Raw genomic sequence first — 16,319 nt, 5'->3', positions numbered from 1 at the left:
AACTTCCAACTACCATTTTTTTTTTCATTGTATTATTAAGATGATATTCTCCTAAGAACCAGCCTATTCATTTATGTGATGGACATTTGTTTTTGGGTTATATCTTTTGACTTATTTGAGGAACCCTACTAAGTCCTGGTGTACTAAACAGAGGACATACTGGTCTTTCCATTGATATCTCATGTATTTGGGTGGCCTCTTTTAGCTCCAAAGAGGAAGGAAATCACAAAATAAGTTCAATAGGAAGATTCTTATCCTTGGTTCTCAGGAGGATATGTTAGAGTTGTCATTTTAATTATAGTGCATTATTACACTCCACCAGTGAGTCATCTAAGATAATGGTTGGATGGATGGAGTGAGTAGTCCACCACTAGAGGGCAGTGGAAATTCATTTTGAACAGAAGAACCAAGCGAACTAATGAACTCAGACCTTTTTCAAATGCATGCTGTCACTCTGTGTAAAACAATAAATTTAACATTAATATTTTTCCTATTACTTCTCATTGGCTGTTAGTGTTATTTACTATATTGTCAGTTTTACTCACATGAATTATCTCTTACAGAAGTGCAGTCATGAAAAAGAAAGTCTTCACAGGACTCTATTAAGTTTTTTGAAAAACAAAGTACACCCTTACTACTTCCACAGGAATTAAGTAGCAGCAGGATCTGCTAATCACGTACACTTGATTAATTGATTATCAGCCCCTCTATGAAAGCAGAGGTGTTTGTAGTTTGCCTTGTTTGGAGTATTCAGGTGAGTCTTAACAAAATACCACAATCTTCCCAAAAGTGGACTTCCCAGAAAATTCACACTAATGTTGACACATATTTAAAAAATTAAAGAAAAGCTAAAGAAAAAAACAACAAAACAAAACATGAAGCACACCTCAGGCTCTACAGACCTCGAATGGCATGTCAAATGCTAAAGTTCATGGAGCAACACAGTAAAAAAAAGGTGGGCCTAAATTCCTCCAGATTGATATGAGATACTAGTAAAGTCATACAGAAAATGTCTTTAAAAATGGTTTCACATTAATATATCATCTCTCCATACTAAATGTCGTATGTGCATTTGTTCTCCTCATTACTGGAAGCGTGCCTCTGTAGAATCTTGATGACTGGGATGACTCTGGTGTTTATAGAGAAATTCCTCCCTTCTTACACCTATTGAATCTGGAGTCTTTATGGCCTCTTTGTAAATACAAACACTGCAACACAAAAGCGTGTGAGCTAGAAAACGGTTCATGGGTGGGAAGGCGCCACATACTTGGAGCATCTGCTGGATTTTCATCCTTGCAAACATTGTCACATTTGCACCTTGATGATGGCAAAACGTAAGAGCTGCTCAAGGTGGGACACATCGTTTATATCATTAGGACAGACATATCGGCAAGGTGTAGAGTCTATTAAATCATGAGAGACAGCCATCAAAGTGCTTGTGTGTTTGAGATATAACGGCACTTTCATTCACATTCTTAGTGCGTGTATGTGTAAACATGCATCTCTGTGTGTGGCTGTGTGGGAGGGGAGGAGAGGCAATGAGATGAGTTAAGGAGATGAACAGATTGTGTGTGTGTGTGTGTGTGTGTATTAGGGGGTGGGTGCATTAGTCCGTGTCAGACAGCAAAGAGTGCCGCATTTATCTAGGAATCTGAGCCAAAGCAACCTCACTAGCAGGAGCACGAGAAAGGGGACAACAAGTGAGATGATCTGAGAAGAAAGAAAGAAGATGAAAGAAACCCAGAGAAGAAAACACAAAATGGACAAGGACATGACTATGAAGATCTAATTTTCCCTCTTAAAAAAAGGACAAAGTCAGCAAAGTCTATTTGCCTGAAGAGGCACTGCTTGATGAGCTGAAGGAAAGTGAAGAGAAAGTTTGCAGGGAATCGTCAACACAAAGCAACTACTTGGAGGAACAACGTTAGACCACGGTTTAAGAGGTTTAAAACATTTTTCCATGTTTCCTTTCAGTTCCTTTAAGTTTAGCATGCTTCCTCTCCTCTATGTGGGAGTGCTGCTATCCTCAGTTGCCTCTCCAGCCTGTATAAATCCTCCCTGCAAAGATAATCTAGTGGCCTCACCCATCCAGCCTGGGACTGGAGCTGGAGCAGGTACCGGGGCTTGTGAGGGTCAAACTGGGACAACTGCCTGCAGGACAGGGGTTTCACTTGCAGCAATCTCGGACGTCCCTCGGAAAGTGGAGCACAAACATGAATTACCCCAGTTTCAGTACAAGGTAACTGACATTTTATACAGTACCTTTCATTGTGTGTGTGTGTGTGTGTGTGTTTTTCACAGTTCCCAGTTTAAAAATCATAAAATCTCAGAGGGGCCAGAAACAACTCTTAAACAGTCAATTAACTCCAGCAGCCTGAGAGACCTTAAAGTTTACCTTTTTACTCATCGTGTTGTAGTGAGAGTGAGCGGCATACTACCAAACTCATGCCAACAGGTTCTTTCTCATGGAACGCTAGACTTGGCACCACCTACCAGCCAGGGAACAATAACCGTCAGCAATCAAAGAAGGGACAAAATTAGGTTTGCTTTAAAAATATCCTTATCATATGGCTGTGCTGAGCTCATGCAGGAACAGGTGTGTTAGGGACATGATTAACATGGGTGATGTAAGTGTAAGAGACACACTGTGACACAAAACTGAGCTGTCGGTTATGTGTGAGGATGTGTGGATGATATTTATGCACATGCACTGCTTTATTTTTAGACTTTTTATGCATGACTGAATAACACTAAGGAGTGCTGAATCATTTCTGACTTTCACAAAATGATTTAGATATATGTGTGTCACTGTCTAACAGACTGGGGTTGTCAGAGAGCGCCTGGTTCAGCTGCAGCGCTGCATGCGCTCTGTCCAGGATACTGGGGGACCTTGGAGTCACGAGGGCCAGGAGAGCAATTCTCTTGGGGCCATCCTGGCTTTAATGGCAGCTGTGCTGACAGAGTGTGACCTCCACTGTCACAGCCAGGCGCTTGGGGCAATGGCTAAACGACTGGGTAAGTAGTACACCTTTATATCCCCAATCTCTGCAACACACAAACATGCACACACATAAATGCCAGTGCAGTCGCTCCCCCACACATAGTAAACAGAACCTCAATGAGACCTGCTAGGCGTCGGTCATAGGTGAGTACATAGGAATTTAACTGCACTAAGAAGCATGGCAAAAACTCTGTATACATGCACACACAGATGCACAGACACATGCGGTACAGCTCACAAAGCGAAAAAGCCTTGAGAGCGCTATCATGCATCCTCTCTGTGAGGTATACAGGGGAGCGTCTATTTTCAGCCCCTGACGACAGCGTGACTGGCCTCACTGATAACCTAATCTATCTCTTGGTTGGCAGAGAGCGCAGCGGTGGGGAGAGAGGGGGAGAAAGACTTGCTGCTTTTCCTCAAGAGCATCACTCAACATCCACCCACAGGTGAGGGCATTACAGGTAGCCACGTGAATTGTTGTTCATTTCTAAGCAGAAAATGCACTGTGTGTGCCCTAGTTGCCCCCTTGGAGAGGCTACATCCTCGGGACTGTGCAGAGATTTACACGCTGGGGATCAAAGAGAATGGAATCTACACCATCCAGCCTGACCTGAATGGGCCGGCACTAGAGGTATGTCAGATTCACCGCACTCATAAATGAGACAGACATATCGCCCGCACCCCAAGCCCACACCACCCTGGTCAGCTTCTTTTGGAGATGTGCATGCTATCTGTGGATCAGTAAAATCTGGGCCTTATAATATTAGAATCTCTGTATTGGTTTAGGCTAAATGTGACATGGAGACTGCGGGTGGCGGGTGGACAGTCATCCAGAATCGGCAAGATGGCTCAGTGGACTTCAACAGAACATGGCAGGAATACCGGGAGGGCTTTGGAAATCTGCAAGGAGAACACTGGCTGGGTAACGCAGCGTTGCATGCCCTTACCTCCAGTGGCCAACACCAACTCCGCATTGAGCTGGAGGACTGGCACCAGCAGAGGCGCCAAGCCACCTACAGCAACTTCAAAGTGGCCTCGGAGTCACAGAGGTGAAGCACTCTGCACACAGATATATTTTCTGCGCTAAGGGATTAAAGTTACCTGGGGATTAGACCAAAGGTCAGAAAAAGAGAGACTTGAGTCTGGAAGTCAGCTACAACAAAAATGTATTTATTTTATCTTCAGTCACAGCCATGAAAACTTGTTTGCCCAATCACTTTTTTCTTAAGCATGAACTGCATGTTTACACGAACAGACAAGGTTCTGAATATTTCAAATGGGCTATTTCTGCTTTGGTTTGAAGGAAATAGGATTCAGTGACCAGTCAAAATGTGATTAATGTCCTGAGAGATGTGTGTTGTTTTTGTATGGCTGCCAATCAGTTTTGATCAAACTACATCCTGAAGCAGATCAGCAGAGTTAATAAATTAAAAGTTAATAAAGTTTTTAACATTACCTTTCAAACTTTAGCAAAGGGAAATAATGTCTTTATCTAATTCAAATGACCATCTTTAACTTACTTTAAACTGTAGTTTAGTTTTGCATTCTAGTTTTCCACATATACGATAGTCTACATAACACTATACAAGCTAGGAGACTTGTATATCCAGGACTCTTTCCATCATCACCCATTCACTGTCTTGGTGTGGCTGTGGCTCAGGATGTAGAGCAGGTCATTTACTAATTGGAAGGTTGGTGGTTTGTGAAGGTTGCTAGAAGTGTGAATGTTTGCTAGAAGGCACTTCAACACAGCCAAAAGTGCTTGTATCAATGGGTGAATGAGACGTGTTATATAAAATGCTTTGATTGCTCAAGTAAAGTAGAAAAGTACTGTATAAGAATCAATCCATTTGCCACCTTGCCGGGAGTGTGAAATTAATATAAAACATAATTTTACTCGGCTTTTAACAAACAACACACACATAAAAACAAAACAAAAAAAACCCTCAAATGTTGTTTCTCTATCTTCCAGGTATCGCCTGACAGCACGGGAGTATTCTGGTGATGCAGGTAATGCACTGAGCTACAGTAAGCGCTACAACCACGACGGCAGGTCCTTCAGCACTGCTGACAGAGACTATGACCGTTATGTGTCGGGAAGTTGTGGTCAGTACTATGGTGCAGGCTGGTGGTTTGATGCTTGTCTGGCAGCTAATCTGAATGGACGGTACTACCGTGGGCGATACAGCGGGGTGACCAACGGCATCTACTGGGGAACGTGGTACATCCTGACAGATGGACGAACTGGAGAGCGCTACTCCTTCAAGAGGGTGGAGATGAAGACAAGACCCAGAAACTTTATGGGAACAGACTAAAGATAATGATGACAACATAATGGGGAAAATTTGCTGTGCAGTAGACTACAGTAATAATCACACCAGACACTTTCTTTCTTCTTTTATAATCGATAGATGCTTTGGTCACTATATTTAGCATAGCTTTCATGTCACTTATCAGTTATATGCAGATGGCAGCTAAAAGATTAAAAAAAAAAAGTATAAAAGAAATAATGTCTGTGAAGGTTCTCAGTCATCCAGGTTTTCGTAGTCAAAGGAGCTTGCAAAGAAAAGCGTCGGGACTCCCCACCATTTGACCTTAGAACTGAAGAAGCTTCTCGGATGAGAGGTGAAACGTCTTCAAGCAACTTAAAGAGTCCAGACGCTTTTCTTTGCAAGCTCCTTTGACTAAAAGAAACAATGTTTAAATGCTGATTAGCAGACTGTGAAGCTCTACTTTTTTATGATGGGCTCACTCTGGCAAAAAATACATGTTACTTCATAACAGTGAAACAGTTAAATACATATTGAAAATATTGCAGAGGTTGCTGTAATAAATTTCCAGAATCTTTATTGCACATCAATAACCTGCAAAAGGCTACCTTAATGTATCACAGGATGCCAGGGGAGGCATGTTTTCTCTGTGTTAACAGTTTAAGGACAAGACAAACAACCCAAACCACACATGAAAGTCATCCTTCACATGCATGAGTTAATACTGGTAATTTGCTTGTGTTCCTACCTGTCTATGCTCTGTGACCTACAGAAATACAAGCTGCCTGCAGCAGCTTGCAGACATTGTAGGTCAGATGAAGTCATGGGAGAACATTTACTCTGTCCCTGCAGAGAGCTCAGCTGTTATATACACAACTCCTAAAACTAAAACTTCATCACACTGTGATTCATGTGACAGGGTGTCTAACCACAGTCCCCTACTGTATGTTCTGCCTCCAGCTGCTTTAATAGAAAGCCAAAGAGCCAAAGCTCACAGTCTGATACTAAACCAAGAGTAGCCCAGTTTTAGACAGGCCATCTCACCTGACTAATACTTTCCCAGGTAGAGGTCTAACACACTGACGCTAACTCTCAGGACCTTCTTTTTTTCTTTTCTGTTGGCAAACCGTCCTCCACCCACCTCTATTAAATCAAACACAAACATACAGAAACAGTCACCCTCCCCTGGCCTCTAGAGTTGGTGTCAGCGGGGGTGATTCATCCACAGATGTGTTTGACAAAGACGTTTTGGGAGTAGGTATGTGAGTCAGTGGGTGTGTGTCTCACAGTCTTTGTAAAATGCTGCCCCTATTTTAGCATTGTTTGCAGTGAGCTGTCAGTCTCTGCAACAAGCAGGCTGTCTAATGTGATTGTGTGACAGCGCTCTCATCTAAACACACAGACACACTGCTGTCAGACCTCCTACCTGCCGAAGTATTTCACATACACTACTTATCTACACACAAGGAGATGTCTGTTTTATGCACACACACACACACACACACACACACACACACACGCACGCGCGAGTCAGTGGTTCTCTCAGCAGATAAGGAGGTGCATGATGTGCTTGGCTTCTTAAAAACAAATGGATCCCATTGTACACATCATGGGAAGGTAATCACTGTTACACAACCACAAGCTGCTTTTCACTTTTTCACCTGTTTCACACATAATATTGCACACACACACACACACACACACACACACACACACACACACACACACACACACACACACACACACACACAGGCTAACAATAAGCAATTATGATCAATCACCCATAAAACCTATTATACATATCAGCTTTCTAGTTTAATTTTCTCTGTGTGTCTTCGTGTGTGCTGGAAACAAAGCTGGATGGCTCCGCGTTCTGCCCCCTGGTGGCTCCTGGTTGTATTGTAGAGACTGAGAAAAGCTTTGTCTCAGCTGAAGATGAAATGTGAAGTCAACACAAAAGAAATTAAAACCAGGATAAAATTCTGTCAGTCTAAATTAATTTTTTTTTATCTTTAAGAGATTCTGCCTGTATAGAGATGAACATCTAAAATCAAGCTCAGTATCTCAATCAATTTTCACTCTATGTCATCAATAAATGGAGCAAAAACTTCTTCCTACCACTTTCTGTTCATCATCACTCTCTATTTTTGCTTTCTATCACTTAATAGGAGTTTGACTGATGTTGTTCAGACCTTCTCAAATTTCCTCCTTTTCGACTCTTCATGCTCCGAGCTGCAACTGCTTTCAATAAATTCAATCACTCCTCCTGATCTCTTCTTCTCTCCTCCTTTCTGCATCCATCAGTCTTGTTGACAAGGGAGGAACAGACGCCCAGGGTTGTGTCACCACAGTATCCTGGCACAGTGTCTGGAGTGGGGTGATAGTGGTGGTGCGGAGGGGTGCGGAGGGGTATCAGCAGGCTCTGCTGCCCCAGGGCCGGAAGCCCAGACTGGGCAGCGGTTAGCCAGCACATCCCTTTGAGAAACACTGTGCTCCTCTGAGGGAAGTTCAGATATGTGTCATTTATTTCTGAGTGACACAAGAAAATATCAGATTTAAAACAGAACTCATGTTAGTAGTAGTGTGTTCATCTTTCTGCAGGAGGCTCTATTTTTATTTATTTTTGTGGTGCTTATAAAATATGTTTTTATAATCTTTCACATGATGTAAAAAATTTAGAACAGCCCATCTGGTTACAAAAACTTAAAAATATAATATGATCTCAAATGCCCTATGATAGACTCTTAACCTATCTTGGGTAAGTCCTGCATCTCACCTTGTGAAAGCTGGAACCTGCTCAAGCCCCATTGTGACCTTGAAATGGATAAGCTCTTATAATATGGATAGGTGGCCAATAATCACTGCAAATGGGGAAAAAAAAAGTTTCCCAATCAAATAATCTGTTTATCCAGGTAATATCCATCAGTCCACCAAACGTTAATAATAATCAGTCTCACTTTCTCTTTATATCATATTGAAATGCAGAGTAAGACTTCACAAAACACTTCAATATTTCACCCTGGAAACATTTTATGTTTTTCCTCAGATTTGGCTCCAAAATGAATATAATCTCTCTTCACACTCAAAGGATTTTTTAAGAACATGGATGAAGGCAGAGACAGTTTTAAACGTGGGCTGCCCCTTTTTTGACTGCTGGAAATGACTGAAGTTGTAGGAATGTGATATTCCCATCCATGTGTTTAACAGCAGGTGGCAATGTTGCTTAGAGCAAATCTGGAAAACAACTTTCACATGAGAAACTGCACAGTAGTCTATAGCAAACAAGGCAAACAAAGTGTCTATAGAAATGAGAGAACAATAGCAACACTGTGCTCTGTCAGAAAATAAACAGCCGGAGACAATAACTGTGCTTAACCTACAGCCTGTTTATGTGAAGTGCGATGAGTAAAAACAATAACTGAGGTCTTATTTTTGAAGCCATATATGTTAATGTGAATTATTTCAGGGGTTTTGATAAGTTTTGTTCAACTCATAAGGTTTCAGAGAACCGCTGAAAGCACAAGAGCCCTGACTTGACTGTAAGCTTCAGGTTGCCGTGCCTCTTTTCAACACTGGGGGCACCATAATTGGTACTGGAGGTCAAAGGACAAAATCTGCTCATAGTGATGTAAGTTTTTGAAATTAAGACTTTACAAAATTACAAAACAGGTGTGTTAATGCGGACTGTGGTGTAAATGAGCCTCGGGCTCAGCAGCACTGCATAGCAGAAAAGAATCTGGTGAGGTGACAGCATGAAGGAGGCGGGAGGATGAACTTAGTGGCCTGCAGTGGAAGGAACTTTTCATACTTTAATCTGCTATCATTGCGATAAGGGCATGCATGGCGGCTGTCAAGTGCAAGGAGAGTAGGAGGAAGGCTTGAGGGTGGGGAGGAAGCAGGAGCGGGTGAGGTTTGAAAGGTGTGTGAGTATAACAGGCCGTTAGAGGCTTGTTTCCCTGACCACAGGACCACTGAGAGACAGCATGTGCCTGCTTTTAATACTGGTCCTGCAAAAAACCAGAGAAAGGCAGCGTTCCGTTTGAAACCGGAATTCACCAGAACAAGTGTATCCTGATGTGGTGAGGAGCTGAGGTGAGGAGGGGAGAGGAGGGAGGGAGGGCTCAGAGGGCGCCAAGTGGCAGGCCTCGCTCCATCTTTATGCATGAATGTGCGCATGAAAGTGGAGGTGGAGAGGGTTTGCAGGCAGGGAGCGGAGGCACTGCAGGGTTTTTTTCTGACACAAAAAACAACAACTTTTAATTAACTAAATATTCATGTGATTAACATTCAGCATGTTTAAAATCTTTTGGAGACTAAAATTATTGCAGTGCTTGCTGGTACAGCACTTTTTTTTAATCAAAAAGTTGAATACTTGTGAATAAAGTCAATAAGCTTTACATCAAAATTAGTCATTCATGACATTTAAATTTTATGTAATCAGTTATAATAGTTTTGATAAAACAGTGTTTGATGAACTTCTGGTATAATAAGAAAGCTTCACTTGATACTTTAAAGCAGCAACTTTAACATTAGATTAAAGTTGACCACTTGCGTATTAAATGTGCTGCTCATAGTAATGAATCTTCAGTGTTTTTAACACAGAAGGAAGCTGGTTCACTGATTCACTCACATGTGTATGAATATACATGCTCACAAGCACTTTATTAGAAACACCACATTAATGCTATCATTAATGCTGTGTAGGTGCTTCATTTGCTCATCTTTAGCTGCCATCCTGCAAATGTGTCTGCTGCACAGCTGTGATACAAATCTCCTCATTCTAACATCTCCCAAAGGCATCTTATTGGTTTCACATCTGCTGAGTGGCCAGGCCTTTGCCCACTGCCCTGTATAGCCTCAGTCTCTTTTAGCGAGTACAGGAGAGGAACATGGCGCGCTCTCAGTGTCGTGAATTATTGCTCCAAAGCGCTTTACTTCCATCAGCATTTACGTCTCATGCGATTCCATAATAATCCACCTCTGATGTGAGGGAAAGACGGAGAAAATAACAGGAGAGGGGGTGAAACGATTGAGAGTGCTGATCAGGCAGACTCCAAATCAAAGGATTATCTAATCTGATAATACCTGCTGACAACAAAATTCATGCGGGCGACCTCCAGGGGGTCAGAAGCAGCTCATCATAATATACCAGGAAGACCTTTCACAATTAATAATCCAATAAATCCTTTAAATATGCACACTGTGCTTATCAAATTATGAAATATGAATACTGAGAGAGAAAGAATGAATGTGCGTACATGTGTGCATGAGCGTATGTGTGTGTGTGTCTGTAAAGTAAAGTTCAGTATGAAGGATGTGGTAAAGCAGCCCAATGGTCAGCTGTGTTTCTCTTCTCTCTGTAGCTTTCTCTCTTGCACCTGCAGAAAGTTGTGGCAAAGAGGGAAAACACACACACAGAGACACACACACACTCTGTCACTGCACTCTGATGACTTCACTGTCTTCTGCCTGAGCAGCCGCAAAAGCCACACTGAATTTCTCTAAATGCTACGAGATTTTCTTTTGTTATTGTGTGTGTGTGTGTGTGTGTGTGTGTGTGTGTGTGTGTGTGTGTGTGTGTGTGTGTGTGTGTGTGTGTGTGTGTGTGTGTGTGTGTGCTGTAGGCATCTTTTTACACAAAGACCAAGTAAGAGACAGGAATGGATCAGATGTCTTTTTTTCAGCGCCTCTGTGTCTGATGTGCGTGTGACATATAGGATAGGTTAGCTCTGTAGAATCAGCTTAAGCCAAGCAGAAAGTCTGGGGATTTATAGACGGGAAATCATTGAGGATCAGACACAGAATGAGCAGAGAGATGCAAAAACACACAACACCACCATGTGTACCAGGACACATGCACATGTACATGCAGAGCATGCAAAAAATGTATGTTTGGTCCAAGGGTCTCGAGCCTGTGGCTCCCAGAGCCACATAACAAAAAACTAGCTGATTAATAAGATGAATGGAAATTTAATTTTTTTTTAAAGCATTTTAAAATCGGTTGGTAATAAAGATGACTGCTGTAAGTTCATAACAGCAACAAAACATGATATTACTGCATGCAAATGCAACACTAAATTAGATAAATAAGCTGTGTCACTCTCGTCATAAAGCTAGAATATGTTTTGCAGCTCCAGACTGATTTCTTCTGGTCAAAACTGGTTCTTTTGATTGTAAATGTCTTATTGAAGCCCTCATAAAATCCATCAAAGTCTCTGTCATATAGATGGTGATAAATTTCCTCTGGCTATTTCTGGAGGTTAACTTTACTTGATTTAATCTGTGAAAAACTCATTAAAGATTCCTGGCTGACTGACAGAAACAGAAATAAACAAGGGGCATTGTGCAGTTATCAGCCTCATTTTGCCCAAAATGAGTTTGTCTTTTTGACAAATTTCTTACCAACTATTGGATGGATTGTTGTGAAATTCAGTTCACACCTTCATCACACCCTTCACTGCTGATTTTGGCCTGAAGCTGAACTTGATGAATTGGCACAGAGAATCTCCTTTTAAACTGTGAACATATTTATCTTATTCAGTTTGGTGTCGTAATTACAGAAAATGTTGAAAAAGTTACAAGTCACTATTAAATTCAGCCTTTAGTTTTACTTCTGGCCATTTTCCCTGAACAGTCCTTACTGAGCGCACACCTTGACATATACACTGCACACTCGGACGTACACTCACTCTACCCACAGGAACTGGATTAGCACAAAGACAAAACAAAAGAATGATGAAGTGAAATTGATGAACACTCGAAGGTTGAGGGGGGAGAAAAGGTTGTTTTGAATTCTACAACTCCCCGGACAGCTGCAGTGAAACAGAGATTGATTGACAAGTGGTTAGTGACAAGGTGTTGTAAACTCTCATATCCTGCTGCTCTCTGGGCAGGAAGTGAACCTATGACCTGTAATGACTAAGAAAAGCTACACAGAGAGAAATGCAAGATCAAATGAGAATATTTAAAGATATTCAAGATGCTGAAATAGTTTTTCACTGAGATGTGTGGACAGCAGGAGTTTAGAGAATAGGGAAGAATCAGTAATTACAGAATAAAAAGCTACTTTCTCCTGCTCTGTTGTCACAAGGGGTCACCACAGTGGGCATACGTTAGAACTCATCACTGGATTACAGTGTAAATAAGAATCTGTTAATGACACTATTAAGGTGCTGAGGCTGCTGGGCCCGTTTTGTTAACCTCATTGCTCGGCAGCTTGCAAAGCATGAAGGACAGCGGCCTAACTATGGTTATTTTTATAAAGTGTAAAGTGTGCATAAGGAAAAGGAGAGATTACAGCATCTCTGCTCCTCGGCATAGATCCTGTAAATCTCAGACACTTTAAGGGATGAACAGCTTTCTCTCAAAAGCATTGTGGCACATTTGTTTTCCGGATGATGGTGGTGAAAAATACAAAGATCTAGTCATTGGCCTTTTTAACCCCCCCTCCCCCCTTTTTTTTTTTTTTTTGCTGCAAAATATACAATGAAGCAGAATCTAAATCTTCCCAATCAGGGTGAATAGAACGACTACTCTCCCCTAGGTGTCACTGTCTGCCTGATTATTTCAACCAGCAGCACAGTTTTGTCTTACCATTAGGAGTCCTCCTAATTTGCAGGCCAAGAGTTAGTCTAGCTCTAACAAGTTATTCAAAAAGCTGCCGAGAGATTAACTTTTTTTTTAATGGGCGTCATATTTGTAATTTTTTATGTATTCACTTTATTTAAAAGGATTCTTGAACACTGACTGTCACTGTATGCTCAATCCAATAAAATCGGAAAATACATTACATTTTAACTAATTCAAATTGAATTTTATTCAAGTAATTAAGTTATCTAAACATTTAATTATCCATGAAATCAAACAAATTCGAATGATGCTAAAATTCTAATAAGGAAAAAATCAAATAAAAAACAAACATTGTTTTAAAAGTAACTTTGAATAAAATGAAACTGAGAATTACATCAGTTTTATTTTTTTTAAATTAGACCCACTACTTTAAGGAACTTTATTTTATTTTCCCATTATTTTTTTGTTGACTGCAGAATCTAATCTAATCTATAAGTGCTTCTAAACTCACCCTTTATTCATTCATTCATTAATTTCCATTAGATGTTAAATCATGTGCACTTAATGACCTGTCGCAAAAAATTTGCTATGAAAGGAAAACTTTTGACTTCAGGAATAACTGTCACACACCGCTGTGATGTCTCAGCAATCAGCTCTGAAAGGAAGAAGAAGAAAAGACTTTTTAAATGGTCATCTCTGGTATTTCGCGTATTAACTCAACTGCCTTCAAAATGTATACTTTAGAGTAACCTATGCAGGCAGATTACCTGCAGCGTTTGAAGAACTGTAATTACGTCTGTGCGGGAGTCATCAACCTACCCCTATCTTCTCTCAGACTTGGGCACAACTTGAAGGGGTTTGCAAAGACTGATATGCTACCTCACTTTGAAGCCTTATATAATTTGTCACAGTCTTCAACCCAGAATTAGTGCTATTAGGAACATGCAAAGAGGTTTGTTGTCCGCTATGCGATGCTTGCATCTATCAAAGCATCTGAGCAAAGGCCCTCACACTGGTGCAATATGAAAAAAAAAGGGGGGAAGAAATGGGAAATGCTCTGTCATTGTTGGGGGAGTGGAGCGAGGAGAGGAGGAGCGCTCTTGCCTGGTTTGACTTTCTGTTTGACCTTTTCGGGAAGGAGAACTAATCCTTGAATATAATAGACTGTACGATATGGAAAATGACTGCGCTGTTATCTGCGTTACCCTGGAGACCATCAGCAGCACCCAGGCCTGCTGCAGCTGCCAAGTTATTAAGCATCCAGTTTGTATATATTGGAAAATACCTTTTTTCTGCATTAACCGATCACTCCCCACGAACACACGTATCCACAGTACAACAACAACAAAAAAGGTTCCTCCTATTCTTTTTGTCTGCATGACGGAACACTGATTTTCCTTTTCTTTGAATGAAGCCCTGAACCACAGGCTTTGTCCTGATTAGTTTTATCAACAGCATATTGTCTTATAAAAGTGTTCTCTTTATATCGAAATTCCTGACATAGCAGAAATGACAAATAATGGTAGAACCGTTCTCTTTGTTGAAATTTGCTTTTCAACTTGGGGCTATGGGAGAATTTCAGAATAGCCTAATTTCCTCCAAACATACCAAACATTTTTATTCTGTTATTTAAATGAGCAGGAGTTTTTTCAAACAAAACGGAGTCATGCATGATTTCAGCCATGATCATGACTGATTAAATAAACAAATATCAATCTCTGCGCTGTTACCAAACCGTTGCGCGGCTTAATACCTCTATTGCCTGCTTTTGCCATTTGCAAAATTTCCAACACGTGAAAACATTATTCAATTTTTTTCTTCTTCTTCTTCTCTCTGCTTGGAGCGGCTGCGTCTGTTTAACTCTTATGCAGTCAAATCCAAGAAGAAAGAAATTAGATATCCCACAACAAAGAGCCGGAACCTCAGATGGCTCCTGCAGATAACCCAAAAATAATGGGAAGCCAAGCTGTATTTATGCTGTCAAATGCACCGAATAAAGACTTTGCACATGCACAACATTAAACTTGTAAATAATAGCCAACATCACCCCCCGCCGCCCCTCTTCTCTCTATCTGTTTATCTATCAATCATTCACACAGATCTAGTCCAGTATAAGTGATGCATTCGCTGCATTAGATGTATTTGTTGTGCGAGTTTGAAAAGGCGGCGATAATCTGGGAGAGAGAGATAAGAAATGCCATTTATTCCGCGGCACTTTGGAGCCTATTTCCCGGGCCGATCAGCCTCATTCTCCCCGACACCTCCAGCAGCTCGCTGATAACGATTAGGCTATTTATTATCTTCACAAAGAACAAAGATTAGCCAGCACCGATGAAAAATTACCCCGGGATGGGCTATAATCAGGGGATCCAAGGATCCCACCAGGATTGGATTTCTCTTTCTCTCTCCTTCAGTCTCACACGCACACATCAATGTAACAGGCACTTGAAAATAATTAAAAGCAAAAAAATTAAAGCAGCAAGTAAAAACAACAACAACGACAATAACAAATAATAATAATAATTTGTGATTTGGCGTAGATCATTGCATTTATGTGTAACACGTTTAGAATTTTTTATTTTATTTTATTTTACTCTATTTTCTGTAAGTCTGCTCGGCGTTTATTGTGAGGGGAAACCACTTCCTTTTTCGCCCTATAATGAAATTCTCAGAGCTGAATCGGGGAGCGACCTCTCTCTTTCTCCTGGGCTCGTGTGAGAAAAAGAGCCGTAAATAAAAGGGTGGATAGAATTAATGTCAAGTCCTAAAATGGAAGTGGATGTTCGCCGCCGATAAGGTTTTTATCGCCAGGCCAGATCAAAAGGGCTCACACTCAAAGCATGTGTATTTCCACATTATCATGCTGATGAGCTCTAATACTGCTCACTTGTCCCTCTGGTATTCTCTGCTTTCTTTATGCTATGGATGTCCTCTTAATACTGCTTAAAACGAATTATATATATATATATATATATATATATATATATATATATATATATATATATATATATATATATATATATAGATAGATAGATAGATAGATAGATAGATGTAGATATATCTATATATATAGATATATACACACACACATTATTATAGTGCATAGATAGATAGATAGATAGATAGATAGATAGATAGATAGATAGATAGATAGATAAATAGATAGATAGATAGATAGATAGATAGATAGTGCGTTTGCACAAAAAAAAAACTTTAATGAGCGTTTGCAAAAAAAATAAATAAATAATGAGGACATTTACACAGTCAAACTTTTTAATCTAATCGAATCTAATCTTTAATCTGCCCTCTTCCCAATCTTTGCTGTTCGATTGGCGGTTGTTGGCCTGTTCTTCGAAATCACAGCAGGGTCAGGAGGATGTACTTGATGTATTATTAATGCTCCCAAAGTGTAAATATCAGTTGCAGTGTCCTTCCTCGAGTTCATCCGCTGGGACTACAGTACAGTCCGATAAATCTCT

The 16,319-nt window shown here is 40.6% G+C and overlaps 1 protein-coding gene across 2 annotated transcripts; it reads left to right on the top strand.

Annotated features, from left to right (window-relative positions):
* The first annotated feature begins 1,527 nt into the window (after positions 1–1,527).
* Positions 1,528–7,519, top strand: LOC146387047 (fibroleukin). 2 transcript variants are annotated; one of them, XM_084928369.1, is made up of 6 exons: positions 1,528–2,239; positions 2,820–3,015; positions 3,370–3,447; positions 3,520–3,632; positions 3,788–4,050; positions 4,974–7,519. In XM_084928369.1, exons 1-6 carry the CDS (start codon positions 1,961–1,963, stop codon positions 5,314–5,316), a joined length of 1,272 nt encoding a protein of 423 aa, XP_084784495.1. In that variant the 5' UTR covers positions 1,528–1,960; the 3' UTR covers positions 5,317–7,519. The 2 variants fall into 2 exon arrangements, with proteins under 2 accessions (XP_084784495.1, XP_084784494.1); XM_084928368.1 differs by having other exon boundaries at positions 3,370–3,632.
* Positions 7,520–16,319: the final 8,800 nt, after the last annotated feature.

Source organism: Perissodus microlepis, chromosome 5 (assembly GCF_051167445.1).
Source record: "Perissodus microlepis isolate ML-2025 ecotype Zambia chromosome 5, ASM5116744v1, whole genome shotgun sequence".
Taxonomy (NCBI): Eukaryota; Metazoa; Chordata; class Actinopteri; order Cichliformes; family Cichlidae; genus Perissodus; species Perissodus microlepis.
The sequence above is the reverse complement of the archived record's forward strand: the minus strand, read 5'-3'. Positions and strand labels throughout refer to the sequence as shown.